General features: G+C 46.5%; 2 protein-coding genes across 2 annotated transcripts in view; one reads left to right on the top strand and one right to left on the bottom strand.

Moving 5' to 3' along the window:
• Window positions 1-4,992, bottom strand: part of UQCR-Q (Ubiquinol-cytochrome c reductase ubiquinone-binding protein) — a 77,857-nt gene extending 72,865 nt beyond the window's left edge. Inside the window, exon 1 of the mRNA XM_070100006.1 lies at window positions 4,902-4,992. Coding sequence (XP_069956107.1) covers window positions 4,902-4,977 — 76 coding nt within the window. The 5' untranslated portion in view covers window positions 4,978-4,992. The remainder of the gene's footprint in view (window positions 1-4,901) is intronic.
• LOC128700407 (uncharacterized) lies at window positions 4,954-10,860 on the top strand. The gene is made up of 5 exons (XM_053793621.2): window positions 4,954-5,092; window positions 5,280-5,450; window positions 7,701-8,033; window positions 8,208-8,335; window positions 9,589-10,860. Exons 2-5 carry the CDS (start codon window positions 5,297-5,299, stop codon window positions 9,619-9,621), a joined length of 648 nt encoding a protein of 215 aa, XP_053649596.1. The 5' UTR covers window positions 4,954-5,092; window positions 5,280-5,296; the 3' UTR covers window positions 9,622-10,860.
• The last annotated feature ends 8,126 nt before the right edge of the window (window positions 10,861-18,986 follow it).

Genomic DNA, 18,986 nt, shown 5'->3' with positions numbered 1-18,986 from the left:
GAGTGTCTCCAACCTGGCACCAGGACAGTGTTGAGTGTCTCCCACCTGGCACCAGGACAGTGTTGAGTGTCTCCCACCTGGCACCAGGCCAGTGTTGAGTGTCTCCCACCTGGCACAAGGACAGTGTTGAGTGTCTCCTACCTGGCACAAGGACAGTGTTCACTGTCTCCCACCTGGCACCAGGCCAGTGTTCAGTGTCTCCCACCTGGCACCAGGACAGTGTTCAGTGTCTCCCACCTGGCACCAGGACAGTGTTCAGTGTCTCCCACCTGGCACCAGGACAGTGTTCAGTGTCTCCCACCTGGCACCAGGACAGTGTTCAGTGTCTCCCACCTGGCACCAGGCCAGTGTTCAGTGTCTCCCACCTGGTACCAGGACAGTGTTCAGTGTCTCCCACCTGGCACCAGGATAGTGTTCAGTGTCTCCCACCTGGCACCAGGACAGTGTATAGTGTCTCCCACCTGGCACCAGGACAGTGATTAGTGTCACCCACCTGGCACTAGGACAGTGATTAGTGTCTCCCACCTGGCACCAGGCCAGTGTCTCCCACCTGGCACCAGGCCAGTGTCTCCCACCTGGCACCAGGCCAGTGTCTCCCACCTGGCACCAGGCCAGTGTCTCCCACCTGGCACCAGGCCAGTGTCTCCCACCTGGCACCAGGCCAGTGTCTCCCACCTGGCACCAGACCAGTGTCTCCCACCTGGCACCAGGCCAGTGTCTCCCACCTGGCACCAGGCCAGTGTCTCCCACCAGGCACCAGGCCAGTGTCTCCCACCTAGCACCAGGCCAGTGTCTCCCACCTGGCACCAGGCCAGAGTCTTCCACCTGGCACCAGGCCAGTGTCTCCCACCTGGCAACAGGCCAGTGTCTCCCACCTGGCACCAGGCCAGTGTCTCCCACCTGGCACCAGGCCAGTGTCTCCCACCTGGCACCAGGCCAGTGTCTCCCACCTGGCACCAGGCCAGTGTCTCCCACCTGGCAACAGGCCAGTGTCTCCCACCTGGCACCAGGCCAGTGTCTCCCACCTGGCACCAGGCCAGTGTCTCCCACCTGGCACCAGGCCAGTGTCTCCCACCTGGCACCAGGCCAGTGTCTCCCACCTGGCACCAGGCCAGTGTCTTCCACCTGGCACCAGGCCAGTGTCTCCCACCTGGCAACAGGCCAGTGTCTCCCACCTGGCACCAGGCCAGTGTCTCCCACCTGGCACCAGGCCAGTGTCTCCCACCTGGCACCAGGCCAGTGTCTCCCACCTGGCACCAGGCCAGTGTCTCCCACCTGGCACCAGGCCAGTGTCTCCCACCTGGCACCAGGCCAGTGTCTCCCACCTGGCACCAGGCCAGTGTCTCCCACCTGGCACCAGGCCAGTGTCTCCCACCTGGCACCAGGCCAGTGTCTCCCACCTGGCACCAGGCCAGTGTCTCCCACCTGGCACCAGGCCAGTGTCTCTCACCTGGCACCAGGCCAGTGTCTCCCACCTGGCACCAGGCCAGTGTCTCCCACCTAGCACCAGGCCAGTGTCTCCCACCTGGCACCAGGCCAGTGTCTCCCACCTGGCACCAGGCCAGTGTCTCCCACCTGGCACCAGGCCAGTGTCTCCCACCTGGCACCAGGCCAGTGTCTCCCACCTGGCACCAGGCCAGTGTCTCCCACCTAGCACCAGGCCAGTGTCTCCCACCTGGCACCAGGCCAGTGTCTCCCAACTGGCACCAGGCCAGTGTCTCCCATCTGGCACCAGGCCAGTGTCTCCCACCTGGCACCAGGCCAGTGTCTCCCACCTGGCACCAGGCCAGTGTCTCCCACCTAGCACCAGGCCAGTGTCTCCCACCTGGCACCAGGCCAGTGTCTCCCACCTGGCACCAGGCCAGTGTCTCCCACCTGGCACCAGGCCAGTGTCTCCCACCTAGCACCAGGCCAGTGTCTCCCACCTGGCACCAGGCCAGTGTCTCCCACCTGGCACCAGGCCAGTGTCTCCCACCTGGCACCAGGCCAGTGTCTCCCACCTGGCACCAGGCCAGTGTCTCCCATCTGGCACCAGGCCAGTGTCTCCCACCTGGCACCAGGCCAGTGTCTCCCACCTGGCACCAGGCCAGTGTCTCCCACCTAGCACCAGGCCAGTGTCTCCCACCTGGCACCAGGCCAGTGTCTCCCACCTGGCACCAGGCCAGTGTCTCCCACCTGGCACCAGGCCAGTGTCTCCCACCTAGCACCAGGCCAGTGTCTCCCACCTGGCACCAGGCCAGTGTCTCCCACCTGGCACCAGGCCAGTGTCTCCCACCTGGCACCAGGCCAGTGTCTCCCACCTGGCACCAGGCCAGTGTCTCCCATCTGGCACCAGGCCAGTGTCTCCCACCTGGCACCAGGCCAGTGTCTCCCACCTAGCACCAGGCCAGTGTCTCCCACCAGGCACCAGGCCAGTGTCTCCCACCTGGCACCAGGCCAGTGTCTCCCACCTGGCACCAGGCCAGTGTCTCCCACCTGGCACCAGGCCAGTGTCTCCCACCTGGCACCAGGCCAGTGTCTCCCACCAGGCACCAGGCCAGTGTCTCCCACCTGGCACCAGGCCAGTGTCTCCCACCTGGCACCAGGCCAGTGTCTCCCACCTGGCACCAGGCCAGTGTCTCCCACCTGGCACCAGGCCAGTGTCTCCCACCTGGCACCAGGCCAGTGTCTCCCACCTGGCACCAGGCCAGTGTCTCCCACCTGGCACCAGGCCAGTGTCTCCCACCTGGCACCAGGCCAGTGTCTCCCACCTGGCACCAGGCCAGTGTCTCCCACCTGGCACCAGGCCAGTGTCTCCCACCTGGCACCAGGCCAGTGTCTCCCACCTGGCACCAGGCCAGTGTCTCCCACCTGGCACCAGGCCAGTGTCTCCCACCAGGCACCAGGCCAGTGTCTCCCACCTGGCACCAGGCCAGTGTCTCCCACCTGGCACCAGGCCAGTGTCTCCCACCTGGCACCAGGCCAGTGTCTCCCACCTGGCACCAGGCCAGTGTCTCCCACCTGGCACCAGGCCAGTGTCTCCCACCTGGCACCAGGCCAGTGTCTCCCACCTAGCACCAGGCCAGTGTCTCCCACCAGGCACCAGGCCAGTGTCTCCCACCTGGCACCAGGCCAGTGTCTCCCACCTGGCACCAGGCCAGTGTCTCCCACCAGGCACCAGGCCAGTGTCTCCCACCAGGCACCAGGCCAGTGTCTCCCACCTGGCAACAGGCCAGTGTCTCCCACCTGGCCCAACTCACTGGACAGGAAGACATCTATTTGTGTACCACATGTTGACACGAGACAATAATATTTTTGTACCGATGCTCAATTTTTGGCCGGTACTTTCTCAAGATATTTTTTTGCATTTTTTAAATTAATATAACTATGCTCATTATATATACGGAATGCTTATTGTTCAGTAGGTATTAAATAACCTAGGAAGGTTAATTTATCTTAGATAACACTGTTATTACTTACTACCATCCCGTGAACCTTCAAAAATATAAACGTAAGAACATGAGAAAGAGGGAACACTGTAACAGGCCTACTAGCCCATGTGAGGCAGGTCCAAGTCTCCTACCGGCTTAAGTCAATGCCCCAACCTAGTCAGGTCGCATTCACTTAACGAAGGAGCATGGCATCTCACCTAGTAGCACAAGCTAGTCAGGTCTAACTCACACCCACCCGCACCCACTCATGTATTTATGTAACCTATTTTTAAAATTACACAACGTTTCAGCCTCTATAATTACACTTGGGAGTTTGTTCCACTCATCCACAACTCTATTACCAAACCAGTGCTTTCCTATATCCTTCCTGAAGGGACTGATTACCTCAATCTCCTCCTCTCATTACCCATTTCTACTTTGTATTGGACTGATGAAGCCACTGTGTGGCGAAACGTTTCTTCAATAAAGATTCCCATATGTTGCAAAAGTGTCTCAGTTCTTCAACTTGTCGGTTTTCAAAACCATTCATCACATGTTGGACTACACGCTGCATCAGTAACAACCTGGTTGATAAGGTCTTGACCCACCTAGAAGCCTGATCTGGCACGTTCAGCGGGGGCGCTTACCCCCAAAACATCCTTCAGGTATCCTTCACGTCTAACAAAAGCCTACTGTGTGGGCGAAGCGTTTCGAAAATAAAAATATTCAACTGATGCTCATTTGTCTTATTCATTTCGTTACTGCTTAATGCTGCTAGCAAACCAGCTGCATTCTCTGAGTTCTTGACCTGCTGAATTATCACCTGAGTTTCAGTTTATTCTTAATATTGTTAAGGTTTGTTTTACATGACTCATCCATTGCAATGACACTTTAAAAGTTGACATTGTGTTAGCAAAGACTGAGGATCTCAGATCACTCAAAACTTTGTTGACGAAATTATTTCGAGTATTGTACTTGAGGCAGCAGTGCTAGACCAGACAACTTCTTTCACTAAAACGAATTGTTGTTTTGCGATACATTTTCAACAAAGAAGATAACTTGCCAATAAGATTCTACTTGCATCGAATGACGGCAGATGTGTGATAAGTAAGCAATACGTTGCAAAGGCTTGAAACGATAGATGCGATCTAGCATTAAATAAATTAACTGACTAAAAATAAGGATTATTAGTTTTATTGTTTATAAATATTTGAAGTTTCTACGGACCTTATTTTGGAGACTTATACTGAGTGTACACCATCACTAATCCAACACTGTTTTATATTACATGAAGGGTTTTCTCTCCTGCTGTTTCCATTATGCTCCTTTCTGAAGTTTTACGAGATTGCGGAGATTTTTTCTTGCAAAATATTCCTTACAAATTGATAATTTGGTTTAACTTGAAAAGGAGTAATTAGGCTCCGACATTTACACAACACCTCCCTTATTACAAGTGTTGTCAGGCAACAAATCAGGAAATAATCAACTCACATGAATATCCGCTGCCCCTCGTTGGGAGGAACCGAAGTAACAATGTACCATCAGGGAACATTGTTACAATAGTCATGTTGAGCTTTTGTCTCCCCGGGAACGTGTGTATATATATAAAACTTGCCGGCCACAACACTGACACTAACCGTCCACCACAGCTGCAAGTAACCACCTGTCTGCTGTTCTCTCAGGTGAGCCAACTGCCAGTAACCACCTGTTTGTTATTCTCTCACTAAGGTGAGTCAGCTCTTAGTAACCACCTGTCTGCTACACTCTTACTAACCATGGTCACCACCAACATTCAGTGTTGGATGCAGTCCTCGATGACCCTTTCTCTCTCTGGGTCACAACAACAAATTCTCTCTCCTTCACCCACAGTGTTGGTGACCACCATCATGAATATGTTGACCCAAGTAGTAGCGGTGATGGCGGTGGTGGTGATGACTCTGATGGTGATGACTGAAGCTCATGCCCTGCCCAGGAGACATCATGGTCAAGCACATCAGTTATGTCAAGCTCCTGAATCACACATCATTATGACCAACCTCAGTAAGTTTGGAGTACTTATCTATATGTAGCTGCAGTGGTCGATTCTCAGCTCCTGGCCCGCCTCTTTGCTGGTTACTATTTGGCCCACTCTCCTAGCTTAGAGAGCCTTATCATACCTCTTCTCAAACATATGTACGGATTTTGCTTCTGCCTCTTCATTTTCCAGGTCGTTCCACTTTTCGACTACACTAAAGCTGAATAAATACTTTCTAAAATCCCTGTGAATCTGTTTTCAACTTGGGTCTTCGTGTTCCTGTTTTTCCGTCTTTGAGACAGTCTGTCTCTGTTCATTATATCAACTCATATCAGTATTTTGTACATTATCACATCACCTTAGTCTTTCCGTCCTGCAGTGTTGTCAGCTTGAGTTCCCTTAAATTTTCCTCATAGAACACATCCCTTAGCTCCTGGACTAGTCTCGTTGGAAATATCTGAACTTTCTTCAATTTCTTGATATGCTTTACCAGGTGTGGGTTTCGTACTGGTGCTGCATACTCCAAATACGGGGCTAACGTACACGGTGTACAGTGTCGTTAATGATTCCTTAGATTTCTGAAAGGTAGTCTTGGATTTGCTAGACGTGAATTTATTGGGTTGATGGGCCCATCAGTCAATTAGCTCGTACAGTACTCACCCTAAGGTTTTTCTCCTTGAGTAAGGTTTACAGGATTTGATCCTCGTCCTCGAGTTTGTACTCTGTCTATGGTTTTTCTTTCCCAGATTTCATAGCTTTGTACTTGCTGGGGTTAAACTGCAGTAGCCACTTATCAGATAATACCTGCAGCCTGTCCAGGTTAATTTGTAGACTTTCTGGTTCTGGTCCGTTTGTATTGTCATTAGTTTCACATCATTTGCGAACAAGAAGATCTGACTCTATACCTTCCATTATGTTATTCACGTAAAAATTACATCGTACTGTGTGTGTGTGTGTGTGTGTGTGTATCCAACACACACACACACACACACACACAAGTACACGCACACATGTACAACGTCAGTTGTACAAGAAAGTAAAAAATCAAAACGAGAGGATGTGGAAGAGATAAAAGTAGACAGGAAACTGGCAAAAATGAGTAATTTACAGTTGGGTGTTGTGTGTATGGAAGTGCTGGGACTATGATCAAGCAAACAGTAAGCTGACACATGATTTAAAAGACCTTATATCGAAGGAACTGCTGGTCTTCAAAAAACAAATGTGCCTTTCCAAACCTAGTTGAATCTCCTCACTCTGCAGTGTCAGTTGTGCTTGTAGACGGAAAGGTGAAAATCCGTCAGTGGAAGCTTGTAGAATATACTCGGAAAGTATTAGATTCGGTAGTTCAGTTCTTCAAACATATTTTGTCAGGCTATTGGAATTTTTGAGAACGTCATGTATTTTGTACATTTGTAAGCCGTATTTCTCTTTTAATAATCATTATTTTCCTCACTATACAGAGGATAAGAATGTTACTGACACTGATGTATGATGCAGTGCCTCCTGTTTAACATTCTACATGCATATCAGCAGAATATTTGCTGTATTTCAGTTGCTTAACAGATGACCGACTACAGTAACTTGTGGATCATCGCTGCTGATCGCATCAACTTCTTCCTTCAATACTCACACTGATGCACAGTCGTGTCCCTTGATCTTTCTTGCCTAACATTCACTGTTTTATCAAATTTTTTGTTTTTGTTTTATTTGGCGTCTGCTTATCTCTGCTTTTAGTTATCGGTCCTGTCTGTGTCCTCAGCAAAGTCGTCCTGGAATCTGTTACTCAGTTTCTTGCAGACATCCCCATGGTTATATTGGATTTTTTCAGTAATTCCTTAATCTTATTTTCTAGTCTTCTGCAGTCTTTAGAAAGTAGCTTTGTAAAAACTGCAGAACATTTTGTTTTAAATTTACAATTACTTTTCAGCCATTCAGTTTATCTTTATATATTTTTATTATTCTGCTTATTTCTTTGTCTTCCATCATCTATCCTTCCCTATGTTTTATCATGCTTCGCTATTGCCTTTACATTTCCTAGAACTCTGGTTAAATGACTGACGTTTATTATATTTTCTTTACAACTCCTGACAAGAATGAGTTACTGTAGTCTCTTGGCGAGGCATTTTATCATACATTTTCTTTTTTTATCATATCTTGAGCTTTTTCTTTTTTCATCGTGTCTTGAGCTGTTTAGTTTAGTGTATTATAGAAATGAAAACTTGCATCCTCTCACAATATCTTCAGTTCAGGCGTCACTGACTGATGTATGTCTCCAGCTCAGGAACTGTGCACCCAAGACAACAACACCAAGTGTGTCGCCAACATGGAGAGTTGCCTGAGAGAGACTACAACACCAAAACCTGGCAACTCAGCTAATGAGAAGCAGCAGATCCTGCTAAACATCACAGCTTGCGCCCAGCAGCTGGGCTACAACATAACTAACCCTGGAAATTCCAGTGAACACCATGGCTCTCCTAATGGGCATCATGGCACTCATAATAAGCATCATGGCTCTCCTAATGGGCATCATGGCTCTCCTAATGGGCATCATGGTACACCTACTGGGCACCATGGTACTCATACTGGACCTGACAGCTCCTGGGAGAACAGTTAGTACTCTTAGAGCCACATTTTTACTGAAACATCTTTAAATTTAAGAGCCTCTCTATATCTCACGTTAATAAGGTTTAACATGAAAACACTTTCTTCAGTACCCTATGAAAATGCTAATTATTATTTTCTTATAGGACAGAGTATAAAATGCGTTTGAGTATTTTTTGCAGATTCCCAGAATGGTTTTAGCAAATGTCGCAACAAGCTCCGAGGTCCTGAGAGGTATTTCCAAAAGTTGGGTCTCTCCACTGACCAGTTCCTTCCCATGATCACCTGTCTTATGACCATGAGCGGACAGGTGAGTTGTCTGTAATTATTTATTGTTTAAGTATGCACGATGGGAAGGATTGTAGTGTTTTTAACTGAACTGTTTCAATTAACCCCTGAGAACCTCCTCTCTGTCACGGGCTAGGTTCTCCTTCTGTTTTACTGCATTTATGGTAAGAAATGTATTTCCAGCAGTCTCTGTGGTCGTGTTGAGCGACCAGCATTCATCCTTGTCATTCCTTCTTGTGGTATTCATGGTGACATTTGTACCAGAGGTTGATCATTTCTTGTACTATTCATGGTAACATTTGTACCAGGGTTTGATTCCTTCTTGTGGTATTCATGATAACATTTGTACCAGGGTTTGATTCCTTCTTGTGGTATTCATGGTAACATTAGTATGAGTGACTTCCACCAGAGTTCCTTCTCGTAGTTTACCTGCTGATGTTTCTACAAGTTGTGTTGTTGTTGATGTCTCAGTTTCCATTATGTGTCTCACTTCTATTCTTAATATTTTCTTAATATTGTGCAATCAAATTTATATAAAAAATTAAATCTAGTAATTATTATTCTTCAATTAAGAATCTTATTTTTTCTTGATTTTCAATTTTAATACTGATTCTCGAAGATAGTTTTTTATTAATTTCTGTGACTATCATAGTATAACATTCGATTTTTCCTGTTCACTCGTTTATTAATGTTTCTCGAATGACTTTCTCAAAGATTTTGAAATTTTTAGTGCGCCTTGTCAGTAGTTCCAGCTTTCTTAATGCTCATTAACATCTGTGTACTTTTGTACTGAAGTGGCGAAAATGATCCAAGTGACAATTAACATCGATTATACTTTCTCAGGAAGTTGTTTAAGTGTGTTCCTTTGTTATTTCGAAGATCTTCACCTTGTTTGTAGTACGTTCAGTGACCTTTATCACGCTGTTTGTAGTACGTTCAGTGACCTTTATCACGCTGTTTGTAGTACGTTCAGTGACCTTTATCACGCTGTTTGTAGTACGTTCAGTGACCTTTATCACGCTGTTTGTAGTACGTTCAGTGACCTTTATCACGCTGTTTGTAGTACGTTCAGTGACCTTTATCACGCTGTTTGTAGTACGTTCAGTGACCTTTATCACACTGTAGTACGTTCAATGACGTATATGACACTTGTTTGTGGGACGTTCACTGACCTTCATCGTTGTTTGTAGTATATAATAAACACAATGCATGAAGTATACAAATGATGAGCCAGTAACTCCAAAGAGAGAATAAAAAGTTATCATTTCCCCACAGCTTGATTCATTCAGCACTTGCATCAACCAGTAGCATCAACGATCACCGTTGCAGACTACATCAACCAGTAGCAACAACAGTGTTACAGACCCTGGCATCTACATCAGCCAGGGGCAACAACAATCAGTTTTGCAGACTCTGGCATGTATATCAACCAGTGGTAACAACAATCAACATTGCAGACCCTGGCATCTACAATGGAACCACACTTCGGCAATTCCATATATTAAACTCTCGTAGGAACTTGCGCTAGAAATCTGCAGAAACAGCAGTTTAACTATCCCTCAACAATGACTAGATCTGTATTGCTATCCTTCACACATGACTAGAGCTGCCTAGCTATCCTCTCCCATCTCTCTGCACCTCCACTTTAAAAATTCACGAATTTTATCCCTAGAGAGAACAACTGCATCACCAGGTCAGCTTTGACTTTACTCAATTATTACTGCAGCAGATATGTGGTACAGTGACGTAGCAGCTTCAGTAGTAACAAGTGAAGTCACAACTGTAGTAGTAACAAGTGAAGTCACAACTGTAGTAGTAACAAGTGAAGTCACAACTGTAGTAGTAACAAGTGAAGTCACAACTGTAGTAGTAACAAGTGAAGTCACAACTGTAGTAGTAACAAGTGAAGTCACAACTGTAGTAGTAACAAGTGAAGTCACAACTGTAGTAGTAACAAGTGAAGTCACAACTGTAGTAGTAACAAGTGAAGTCACAACTGTAGTAGTAACAAGTGAAGTCACAACTGTAGTAGTAACAAGTGATGTAACATCTGTAGTAGTAACAAGTGATGTAACATCTGTAGTAGTAACAAGTGATGTAGCAGGTGAAGCACAAGGTAATCAAGCAGCTGTTCTGAGAGGAGGGAAGATATAGGGTTTCATCACTGCCTCAGACACACAGCAATAATCAATGTTAACAGCGAGGTATACACAGAGAGCAGAGGTCGTATAACATTTACATATAGGAGGAAAACAGCACTAACAGCAGCAGCCTTCCTTTTGAAATGACAAGAACAGCAAAATTAACACCGCAAGCAGCAACATCAACATCACAGACAGAAGGAGCAACAGCGTCAGCAAGATTCCATAACTCTGCAACAGTAAGAAACATTATACAAACAACATCAGAAAACAAACAAAAGTCCACAAACAACAGAACACGAGTGGCTGTTATTTTGGGATATATTTTCGCAGGCATCGAAAAATAGTTTCCTTTCATATGATTATTTTCCTTCCTTTAGTTCGCACATGTTTACTGTTTTATAACATTAATAAATATATATCACCAAAAAGTGTTTTTTTCCGTACATTGTTACTGACAACACTGTTACTGACAACACTGTTACTGACAACACTGTACATCATGGTGGACCAACACTGTTACTGACAACACTGTACATCATGGTGGACCAACACTGTTACTGACAACACTGTACATCATGGTGGACCAACACTGTTACTGACAACACTGTACATCAAGGTGGACTAACACTGTTACTGACAACACTGTACATCAAGGTGGACCAAGACTGTTACTGACAACACTGTACATCATGGTGGACCAACACTGTTACTGACAACACTGTACATCATGGTGGAACAACACTGTTACTGACAACACTGTACATCATGGTGGACCAACACTGTTACTGACAACACTGTACATCATGGTGGACCAACACTGTTACTGACAACACTGTACATCATGGTGGACCAACACTGTTACTGACAACACTGTACATCATGGTGGACTAACACTGTTACTGACAACACTGTACATCAAGGTGGACTAACACTGTTACTGACAACACTGTACATCAAGGTGGACCAACACTGTTACTGACAACACTGTACATCATGGTGGACCAACACTGTTACTGACAACACTGTACATCATGGTGGACTAACACTGTTACTGACAACACTGTACATCAAGGTGGACTAACACTGTTACTGACAACACTGTACATCAAGGTGGACCAACACTGTTACTGACAACACTGTACATCATGGTGGACCAACACTGTTACTGACAACACTGTACATCATGGTGGAACAACACTGTTACTGACAACACTGTACATCATGGTGGAACAACACTGTTACTGACAACACTGTATATCATGGTGGACCAACACTGTTACTGACAACACTGTACATCATGGTGGACCAACACTGTTACTGACAACACTGTACATCATGGTGGACCAACACTGTTACTGACAACACTGTATATCATGGTGGACCAACACTGTTACTGACAACACTGTACATCATGGTGGACCAACACTGTTACTGACAACACTGTACATCATGGTGGACCAACACTGTACATCATGGTGGACCAACACTGTTACTGACAACACTGTACATCATGGTGGACCAACACTGTTACTGACAACACTGTACATCATGGTGGACCAACACTGTTACTGACAACACTGTACATCATGGTGGACCAACACTGTTACTGACAACACTGTACATCATGGTGGACCAACACTGTTACTGACAACACTGTACATCATGGTGGACCAACACTGTTACTGACAACACTGTACATCATGGTGGACCAACACTGTTACTGACAACACTGTACATCATGGTGGACCAACACTGTTACTGACAACACTGTACATCATGGTGGACCAACACTGTACATCATGATGGACCAACACTGTTACTGATAACACTGTATATCATGGTGGACCAGCACTGTTACTGACAACACTGTACATCATGGTGGACCAACACTGTTACTGACAACACTGTACATCATGGTGGACCAACACTGTTACTGACAACACTGTACATCATGGTGGAACAACACTGTTACTGACAACACTGTACATCATGGTGGACCAACACTGTTACTGACAACACTGTATATCATGGTGGACCAACACTGTTACTGACAACACTGTACATCATGGTGGACCAACACTGTTACTGACAACACTGTATATCATGGTAGATCAACACTTACTGACAACACTGTACATCATGGTGGACCAACACTCTTACTGACAACACTGTACATCATGGTGGAACAACACTGTTACTGACAACACTGTACATCATGGTGGACCAACATTCTTACTGACAACACTGTACATCATGGTAGATCAACACTTACTGACAACACTGTACATCATGGTGGACCAACACTGTTACTGACAGCACTGAACATCATGGTGGATCAACACTCTTACTAACAACACTGTACATCACGGTGGACCAACACTCTTACTGACAACACTGTACATGAAGGTGGACTAACACTGTTACTGACAACACTGTACATCATGGTGGACCAACACTGTTACTGACAACACTGTACATCATGGTGGACCAACACTCTTACTGACAACACTGTACATCATGGTGGACCAACACTCTTACTAACAACACTGTACATCAAGGTGGACCAACACTGTACATCATGGTGGACCAACACTGTTACTGACAACACTGTACATCAAGGTGGACCAACACTGTACATCATGGTGGACCAATACTGTTACTAACAACACTGTACATCAAGGTGGACCAAAACTGTACATCATGGTGGACCAACAGTGTCACTGACAACACTGTACATCACGGTGGACCAACACTGTTACTGGCAACACTGTATATTATGGTGGACCAACACTATTACTGACAACACTGTACATCATGGTGGACCATCACTGTTACTGACAACACTGCACATCATGGTGGACCAACACTGTCCCAGACAACACTGTACATCATGGTATACCAAAACTGTCTCTGACAACACTGTACATCATGGTGGACCAATAGTGTCACTGACATCACTGTACATCATGGTGGACCAACAGTGTCACTGGCAACACTGTACCAAGGAGCAAGGCAGAGGACCAGGGATCTGGTGGATGTAACTGGGAGGGAAGATTGGCAGGAAGAGCTCACAAAAAGGGAGGAAGAGTGGGGAAGGAAGCTAGAGGAGCTTGGCATGAAAATGGAGGAAAGGATAACTGCAGAGAGCAGGGCTGTATAGTCCTTGTGGCTTAGCGCTTCTTTTTGATTATAATAATAATAATGCAGAGAGCAGGAAATTGGAGCTACGAGCCAAAGCAGCAGAAGCTAAGATACAATGCTTAGAAGAGGAACTAAAAAACCTGAAATGGCTTAAAGAAACAAAAGACAGCACAGCCATGACATCAGGGACTTCTATATCAGTTACAGACGAGGGGACTGTAGGGAACAAAAGAGCTATACTGTATGCGAAGGTCCTGTCAGACCCACGTGAGGCCCAGAACAAATGAGGGGTCTGAAGGCAATGAAGGAGCTATGCTCCGTGCAGAGAATCTAGACAACTGCAGTGGCCTTGAACAGCTGAGCAGGAAAGACAGACCACTGAGCATAGGGGTTTCGTCCAGGGAAGAAATCGAGGACAGGACCACTTCAATGGAAGGAACTAAAACTCCTCAGGGGATGCAAAGGGAGTCACAGTTGGAGGATGAAAGGGAGAGGTCAGTTTTTGTCTATTGGCTCCAAGAAGTCAAGGGGAAAACCTATGATGAAAGAAAACAGGTGGAGAAAAAAGAGATTGAAAGCATCATGAGAGCAATAGGCGAGGACGACACTACCCAGGTGACAAATTTTCGGAGAATTGGCTGGTTTGCAAGTGGAAGAAAACAGCCTGTCAAAGTAATCTTCGAGGCAGCATCAGCTCTAACCAGGATCCTACAGGAGAAAGCACGACTGAGAGACATACCAGAGTACTGGAGAATGTACCTTGATCGAGACAGAACACAAGAGGAAAGAATGATACTGAAAGAGAGGGTACAAAGATGAAAGGAGGAACGAGAGGCAATGATGAAGATGAGCAGAACCCAGAACCAGGTGGAAGAGCAAACACACCCACCAGAAACACCCACAGAAGGACTCCAACTATGACATCTCCAATGCATCTGAACACTCCAAACCAAAACCCACACATTGTTCTCTCTGTCAACACCCCCCACACCACAAACTCCACCCCTACAGCAACCCCCTATGGGCACTCTGACCCCACTCCCACTACAAACCCCCATAGGCCCCTGCCAGGGCTCCTACTCCCCCAACCCCAATATTCACCCAGGACCACAGTTTTAGAAAAGAAGTTGAAGGTTTGGTACATGAAGGCGGATGGAATATTGAACAAATATGACGAGTGGCATGAAAGAATCAATGATAAGTAGCCAGACATTATAGCAGTCACAGAAACGAAACTCACTGAGACAATAACAGACGCAATCTTCCCATTGGGATATCAGATTCTGAGGAAGTAGCAGAGGGGAAGGAGGGGCTGCACTGCTTATCAAAAACCAATAGGGATTTGAGGAAATAGAAGGCATGGACGAGAGTGGAGAAAGGGAGTACATAGTAGGTATCACCATTGAACTGCGGGAGGCCAAGAGAGGAATATGAAGAGAGCAGCAGAGCGATGGTGGACACACTGACTGAGGTGGCAAGAAGAGCTCACTCGATCAGCGCAGAGTTACTGGTTATGAGCGATTTCAACCACAGGGAGATCGATTGGGAAAACCTGGAGCCACATGGGGGCCCTGAAACATGGAGAGCCAAGATGATAGATGTGGTACTGGAAAACCTCATGCATCAACATGTCAGGACCCTACCAGAGAGAGAGGGGAGGACGAACCAGAAAGACTGGACCTTGTGTTCATCCTGAGCAGTTCAGACACTGAGAACATCACATACAAGAGAGCCCTTGGAGCTAGTGATCACGTGGTTCTGAGTTTTGAATACATAGTAGAGTTACCAGTGGAGAGGGTTACAGGAGTTGAATGGGAAAAGCCAAATTATAAAAGGGGAAACTACACAGGTATGAGGAACTTCCTGCAGGACGTTCAGTGGGACAGATAATTGGTAGGAAAGTCAGTAAACGAAATGATGGAATATGTAAGAACAAAATACAAGGAGGCAGAGGTAAGGTTTGTTCCCAAGGGCAACAGAAACAATGGGAAGACCAGAACGAGCCCTTGGTTTACCCGAAGGTGTAGTGAGGCAAAAATTAAGTGCACTAGAGAATGGAAAAAGTACAGGATGCAAAGGACCCAGGAAAATAAGGGGATTAGTCAAAGAGCCAGAAGCGAGTATGCACAGAAAAGGAGGGAGGCCCAGCGACAGTGTGAAAACAACATAGCGCTGAAAGTCAAGTGTGACCCAAAACTACTGTATAGCCACATTAGGAGGAAGATAACAGTCAAAGACCAGGTGATCAGGCTGAGGAAAGAAGGTGGAGAACTCACATGAAACGACCAAGAGGTATGTGAGGTGCTCAACAAGAAATTTAAGAAAATATTTACAGTGGAGACAGGTAGAACTCTGGGAAGACAGAACAGAGGGGGTCACCAACAAGGAATATACCAACAAGTGTTGGATGACATGCACACAGCAGAGGAGGACGTGAAGAAGCTGCTAAGTGACCTTGATACCTCAAACGCGATGGGACCAGACAACATCTCCCCATGGGTTCTTAGATAGGGAGCAGTGACTCTGTGTGTGCCACTAACCACGATCTTCAACACTTCCCTCGAAACTGGGCAACTACCTAAGGTGTGGAAGACGGCAAATGTAGTTCCCATTTTTAAGAAAGGAGACAGAAACAAGGCACTAAACTATAAACCAGTATCACTGACGTGTATAGTATGCAAAGTCATGGAGAAGATTATCAGGAGGAGAGTGGTGACGCATCTGGAACAGAACAAGATTATAACAGACAACCAGGATGGATTCATGGAAGACAAGTCCTGTGTTACAACCCTCTTGGAGTTTTATGACAAAGTAACAGAAGTAAGACACGAGAGGGAGGGGTGGATTGACTACATTTTCTTGGACTGCGTGAAGGCCTTCGGCACAGTTCCCCACAAGAGATTAGTGCAGAAGCTAGAGGATCAGGCACGTGTAACACGAAGGGCGCTGCAATAGATCAGAGAATACCTGACAGGGAGGCAACAACGAGTGATGATACGAGATGAGGTATCACAATGGGCGCCTGTGACGAGCGGGGTTCCACAAGGGTCAGTCCTAGGACCAGTTGTGTTTTTGGTATATGTGAATGACATGATGGAAGGGATAGACTCAGAAGTGTCCCTGTTTGCAGATGATGTGAAGTTAATGAGAAGAATTAAATCAGAAGAGAATCAGGCAGGACTACAAAGAGACCTGGACAGGCTGGACACGTGGTCCAGTAACTGGCTACTTGAATTTTACCCAGCCAAATGCAAAGTCATGAAAATCGGGGAAGGGCAAAGAAGACCGCAGACGGTGTATAGGCTAGGTGGCCAAAGACTGCAAACCTCACTCAAGGAGAAAGATCTTGGGGTGAGTATAATTCCGAACACGTCTCCGGAAGCACACATCAGCCAGATAACTGCTGCGGCACATGGGCGCCTGTCGAACCTGAGAATAGCGTTCCGATACCTCAGTAAGGAATCGTTCAAGAGACTGTACACCATGTACGTCAGGCCCATACTGGAGTATGCAGCACCTGTTTGGAACCCACACCTGGTCAAGCACGTCAATAAATTAGAGAAAGTGCAAAGGTGTGCAACAAGGCTAGTTCCAGAGCTAAGGATAATGTCCTACGATGAAAGGTTAAGGGAAATAGGCCTGACGACACTGGAGGACAGGAGGGTTAGGGGAGACATGATAACGACGTACAAAATATTGCGAGGAATAGATAAGGTGGACAGACAGGATGTTCCAAAGATGGGACACGGAAACAAGGGGTCACAACTGGAAGATGAAGACACAGATGAGTCAAAGGGATGTTTGAAAATATTTCTTCAGTCACGGGGTTGTCAGGAAGTGGAATAATCTGGAAAGTGAGGTAGTGGAGGCAGGAACCATATATAGTTTTAAGAAGAGGTATGATAAAGCTCATGGAGCAGGGAGAGAGAGGACCTATTAGTGGTCAGTGAAGAGGCGGTGCCAGGAACTGAGTCTCGACCCCTGCAACCACAAATAGGCGAGCACATTATGGTGGACCAACGGTGTCACTGACAGCACTGCAGATCATGGTAGACAAACACTGTACATCATGGTGGACCAACAATGTCATTGACAACACTGTACATCATGGTGGACCAACAGTGTCACTGATAACATTGTACAGTAGATGATAAATTAGACACATGTGCAACTCTTGGGTATCTTTATTGAGGAAACGTTTCGCCACACAGTGGCTTCATCAGTCCATACATAGGAAAAACTTGAAGAACAGGAGGAGAATGAGGTAATCTATTCTATTCAAGATTGATGGACTGAACACATCGACTCAAGGTTGAGGGACTGATTACCTCATTCTCCTCCTGTTCTTTAAGTTTTTCCTATGTATGGACTGATGAAGCCACTGTGTGGCGAAACGTTTCCTCAATAAAGATACCCAAGAGTTGCACATGTGTCTAATTTATCAACATGTCGGTTCTCTGAACCATTCATCTACAAACATTGTACAGTAGAAGGCAATGAATCACTAAGCTTCTCATGGTGGCTAGATTATCTAAAATATGGAAGGAAACACTGACCAGGGAAGAGGAAAATATTGCACTTAAGTTAAATTATTCATACAGCATACAGCTAAAAGCATTTAATGAAAATAAACAAAAAATAAAAGTATTTCTTTTTGTATGCCAAAGCAATGCAAAACCCACATCCCGCCTCGGGTCCTTGCTCACACAAGATGCACTTACACAGATGACAACAAAACCCACATCCCGCCTCGGGTCCTTGCTCACACAAGATGCACTTACACAGATGACAACAAAACCCACATCCCGCCTCGGGTCCTTGCTCACACAAGATGCACTTACACAGATGACAACAAAACCCACATCCCGCCTCGGGTCCTTGCTCACACAAGATGCACTTACACAGATGACAACAAAACCCACATCCCGCCTCGGGTCCTTGCTCACACAAGATGCACTTACACAGATGACAACAAAACCCACATCCCGCCTCGGGTCCTTGCTCACACAAGATGCACTTACACAGATGACAACAAAACCCACATCCCGCCTCGGGTCCTTGCTCACACAAGATGCACTTACACAGATGACAACAAAACCCACATCCCGCCTCGGGTCCTTGCTCACACAAGATGCACTTACACAGATGACAACAAAACCCACATCCCGCCTCGGGTCCTTGCTCACACAAGATGCACTTACACAGATGACAACAAAACCCACATCCCGCCTCGGGTCCTTGCTCACACAAGATGCACTTACACAGATGACAACAAAACCCACATCCCGCCTCGGGTCCTTGCTCACACAAGATGCACTTACACAGATGACAACAAAACCCACATCCCGCCTCGGGTCCTTGCTCACACAAGATGCACTTACACAGATG

The sequence above is a fragment of the Cherax quadricarinatus genome, chromosome 71, assembly GCF_038502225.1.
Source record: "Cherax quadricarinatus isolate ZL_2023a chromosome 71, ASM3850222v1, whole genome shotgun sequence".
NCBI lineage: Eukaryota > Metazoa > Arthropoda > Malacostraca > Decapoda > Parastacidae > Cherax > Cherax quadricarinatus.
Note: the sequence above shows the minus strand (reverse complement) of the source record. Positions and strands in the feature narration are given on the sequence as shown.

Excerpts from the sequence above, each read along its gene's own strand:
- LOC128700407 (XM_053793621.2), top strand. The coding sequence starts at position 5,297 with ATGAATATGTTGACCCAAGTAGTAGCGGTGATGGCGGTGGTGGTGATG. Across the intron at positions 5,451-7,700 it reads CATCATTATGACCAACCTCA|CTCAGGAACTGTGCACCCAA; the intron begins GTAAGTTTGGAG and ends GTATGTCTCCAG. Across the intron at positions 8,034-8,207 it reads TGACAGCTCCTGGGAGAACA|ATTCCCAGAATGGTTTTAGC; the intron begins GTTAGTACTCTT and ends TATTTTTTGCAG.